Consider the following 4,620-nt stretch of genomic DNA (forward strand, 5'->3'; position numbering starts at 1 on the left):
TAACTATGACCTCATCATCTTTGATGACATCACCCCTCACAGTGGCTGGTGGCATCCTTTGGATGCTGAAGTGCCTCCCTAACTACTTATAACATGAAGACTCAACTTTTGTAACTATGACCTCATCATCTTTGATGACATCACCCCTCACAGTGGCTGGTGGCATCCTTTGGATGCTGAAGTGCCTCCCTAACTACTTACAACATGAAGACTCAACTTTTGTAACTATGACCTCATCATCTTTGATGACATCACCCCTCACAGTGGCTGGTGGCATCCTTTGGATGCTGAAGTGCCTCCCTAACTACTTATAACATGAAGACTCAACTTTTGTAACTATGACCTCATCATCTTTGATGACATCACCCCTCACAGTGGCTGGTGGCATCCTTTGGATGCTGAAGTGCCTCCCTAACTACTTATAACATGAAGACTCAACTTTTGTAACTATGACCTCATCATCTTTGATGACATCACCCCTCACAGTGGCTGGTGGCATCCTTTGGATGCTGAAGTGCCTCCCTAACTACTTATAACATGAAGACTCAACTTTTGTAACTATGACCTCATCATCTTTGATGACATCACCCCTCACAGTGGCTGGTGGCATCCTTTGGATGCTGAAGTGCCTCCCTTACTAATTACAACATGAAGACTCAACTTTTGTAACTATGACCTCATCATCTTTGATGACATCACCCCTCACAGTGGCTGGTGGCATCCTTTGGATGCTGAAGTGCCTCCCTAACTACTTACAACATGGTGACTCACGAGATACTAATGTAATGATAAAAGGAAAACATGCGACAAAATGATTATTAGTAAGTTATAAATCTCGCAAAAATAAACAGATTTCCGCTTGAAACGAATTTCCTGTTTAAGTGTCACATTGAATTAAAACATTTCATTGACAAACACAAAATTCTTATGGTTCATTTCTAACAATTTCGAGGTATATTTGATTGACGTTTTTTTTTTTGTTTTTTTTGCATAAATAATATTTTTTATATTATTATTATTTTTGTCTGAACCGTCTGCTTATTTTTTGCACCTGTTAGTGGAGGCCATCCACCTAGCTAACCTACTTTGTCAACATGGTTACTTCTTTCCTGTTAATGACACAAAGTTTGCGCTGAAAGACGACAGCACCCTCTACAGGTTTCAGGTGAGTTTGAAAAATGATACAATTTACATGGTTCAAATTTTCATATAAATTTCGTTAATTAATATTAATTTATTTTTGGATTTTTGCTGGTATTAAATGTTGCCCTGATTGTAAAAGAGCGATTTGCACGAACTATTGCAATGATGTACAGAACATATGTAACCCTTCGCCAGAGGCAAACTTGTGATATGTCATACTTCTTCCAAGAGAGAGACTGTTAATTGATGTATAGCCAGAAAATAATAATGTCGAAGACGAGAGCCCTAATGTTCTGTATGGAAGCGAAAAAGTCGCCCAGCCAAGTTTCAAAACCAATTAAAATCTGATCTTGAGCAACGCCTTCATCCACAAAGTAAAGGCTATGGTTACGAAAGAGAGCCTTTGAACCCAAAATAGCATTGCAATGAAGATGACCAAATCTCTTAGTACCATTAAGGGAATAAAAAAATGTTGAGGTTGTCAAAGGCCCACAAACCCACAGTTCATAAGCTACAAGCCACACTTCAAACTTAAGTTTTTGTTTCAATTATTAAGATGGCTGAAAACTGGGTATCACGTGCCCCCAGTGCTATTCCAATATACCTTTTGTGTCTTTGGTTTACTTAAACATAGTATTGGAAGCAACGTCAACGTATAGCGGAGAGTCTGTGGATATTATGTCAAGATGCCTAGCTTGAGATTGGCCTGTTTTCTTCACAAAGCTTTATTACAGTGGAAATTGTGATGTCGACTATTAGTAAATAATCGTGATCATCAGACTGAGACAATGGAAGAAGTAGATCTCAAAAATATTACGTGATTTTAAAGTATGACTAATAATCTGTGCAGTATATTTCCGTAAAGTGTGGTTCATAAAAGTGGACCACAATTTATGGTTACTCTTCCTGGGTTTATAAAAGTGGACCACAATTTATGGTTACTCTTGTTGGAGTTTATAAAAGTGGACCACAATTTATGGTTACTCTTCCTAGGTTTATAAAAGTGGACCACAATTTATGGTTACTCTTGTTGGAGTTTATAAAAGTGGACCACATTTTATGGTTACTCTTGTTAGAGTTTATAAAAGTGGACCACAATTAATGGTTACTCTTGTTGGAGTTTATAAAAGTGGACCACAATTTATGGTTACTCTTCCTTGGTTTATAAAAGTGGACCACAATTTATGGTTACTCTTGTTGGAGTTTATAAAAGTGGACCACACTTTATGGTTACTTTTCTTTTCCTACTTAAAATCAACGTTATTCACACAAGTTTACTAGGAACTGGTTTTTACTTTAAACCATAACTGAGCGTGAGTTTGAATTGAGCTTGATGAGTAGAACGTCAGATTGGCCACATGACAAAATATATGTCAAGTCAAAACCCTCGATATAAACTCTGAGAATCAAAAATCGTTTTTTCTTTTCCAATCCTGTATCAGTCCAACGAGAAGACTGCTATTTGTATTAAGTAATTTATTTGGACTATCACCACGTTTTTTTAACGCACAAGCTTTCGACTCAATTACCTAAGCCTTCTACAGGTGCGAAGCAACAGAAGCTTGCTATGTTAATATATATATATATTGTAACTATTTTCTGTCTTAAGAATGTTTTGTCAGTTTTTTATGCCGTTCTTCTATATATCTCATCGGTTATCGGTGTCATTTGCCTCAGTACCTAATGACGTCATTCTAGTCTTTTACTTTTTCCGTTACCATGACAACTTTGTTTGTCTCCCTCGGATGAGATATGCAGAGCGTGTTATATAAATGTACAAAGACAATTCAGTCTAAGTTTATTTAATGAACTTAAATTCAACTGTAATCATACTTTGATAAACTGATAAGTTAGATAAATACCCCTATATTTCCAATCACCTCCTAAAGATGTGAGCAGATCATATATAAATGTTGTTCTCATATTTGATTTATCTTATGTACAGTACTAATGCACTTTCATATACTTTAAAAATGATTTGTTTATTCAAGTCCCCCAGTGGGTCAGCGGTAAATTTACGGATTTACAATTCTAAAATCCAGGACAGAGCGCACATGACCTATTTCGTAGCTAGAACAAGCAAACGTAATAATATGGAATTTCAACACAAAAATCCGGTGTTCGATTCCCCACAGTAGACAGAATGTAGATGACCTATTGTTTAGCATTACACTAAGAAGCTACAAGAACGGACAAAGTGTAGATAGCCTATTGTATAGCATTGCACTAAGAAGCTACAAGAACTGACAGAGTGTAGATGGCTTATTGTTTAACATTACACCAAGAAGATACAAGAACTGACAAAGTGTAGATGGCCTATTGTATAGCATTGCACTAAGAAGCTACAAGAACTGACAGAGTGTAGATGGCTTATTGTTTAGCATTACACCAAGAAGATACAAGAACTGACAGAGTGTAGATGGCCTATTGTATAGCATTGCACTAAGAAGCTACAAGAACTGACAAAGTGTAGATGGCCTATTGTATAGCATTGCACTAAGAAGCTACAAGAACTGACAGAGTGTAGATGGCCTATTGAATAGCATTGCACTAAGAAGCTACAAGAACTGACAGAGTGTAGATGGCCTATTGTATAGCATTGCACTAAGAAGCTACAAGAACTGACAGAGTGTAGATGGCCCATTGTTTAGCATTGCACTAAGAAGATACAAGAACTGACAGAGTGTAGATGGCCTATTATATAGCATTGCACTAAGAAGCTACAAGAACTGACAGAGTGTAGATAGCCTATTGTGTAGTATTGCACTAAGAAGCTACAAGAACTGACAGGGTGTAGATGGCCTATTGTGTAGCATTGCACTAAGAAGATACAAGAACTGACAGAGTGTAGATGCCTATTGTGTAGCATTGCACTAAGAAAGCTACAAGAACTGTTTTAAACAATCATAAGGTGAATGATTTTTAAAACGTTTCAAGAACATGAATATTAATTAAGTTTCAGTTAAGACAAAACAATTTCCTTAAATAAGTGTAGTTCTCTTCTCGCGTTTTTTGTGTCTTTGCTTCATATTTCTGAAGTGTGTTAAGAAACCAGTCTACTACTCAGTTCGTGTGAAACAATATCCAGTTTTCTGTTCAATAACCTCCCAAACGGTTTTAAACAAACGTGTGAAACGATATCCAGTTGTTTAACAACCTACCCAACTGTTTTAAATCAGAAACAATATCCAGTTTTCTGTTTAACAACCTCCCGAGCTGTTTTAAACTAATGTGTGAAACGATATCCAGTTTTCTGTTTAACAACCTCCCAAGTTGTTTTAATCCAACGTGTGAAACAGTATCCATTTTTCTGTTTAACAACCTCCCAAGTTGTTTTAATCCAACGTGTGAAACAGTATCCAGTTGTCTGTTTAACAACCTCCCAAGCTGTTTTAAACTAATGTGTGAAACAATATCCATTTTTCTGTTTAACAACCTCCCAAGTTGTTTTAATCCAACGTGTGAAACAATATCCAT

The 4,620-nt window shown here is 36.6% G+C and overlaps 1 protein-coding gene across 1 annotated transcript in view; it reads left to right on the forward strand.

Moving 5' to 3' along the window:
- Window positions 1-1,165, forward strand: part of LOC111083862 (regulator of G-protein signaling 7-like) — a gene marked incomplete at its 3' end in the record, with an annotated part of 9,116 nt that extends 7,951 nt beyond the window's left edge. The window contains exon 4 of the mRNA XM_022380574.1: window positions 1,059-1,165. Coding sequence (XP_022236282.1) covers window positions 1,059-1,165 — 107 coding nt within the window. The remainder of the gene's footprint in view (window positions 1-1,058) is intronic.
- Window positions 1,166-4,620: the final 3,455 nt, after the last annotated feature.

Source organism: Limulus polyphemus, unplaced genomic scaffold (assembly GCF_000517525.1).
Source record: "Limulus polyphemus unplaced genomic scaffold, Limulus_polyphemus-2.1.2 Scaffold11702, whole genome shotgun sequence".
NCBI lineage: Eukaryota > Metazoa > Arthropoda > Merostomata > Xiphosura > Limulidae > Limulus > Limulus polyphemus.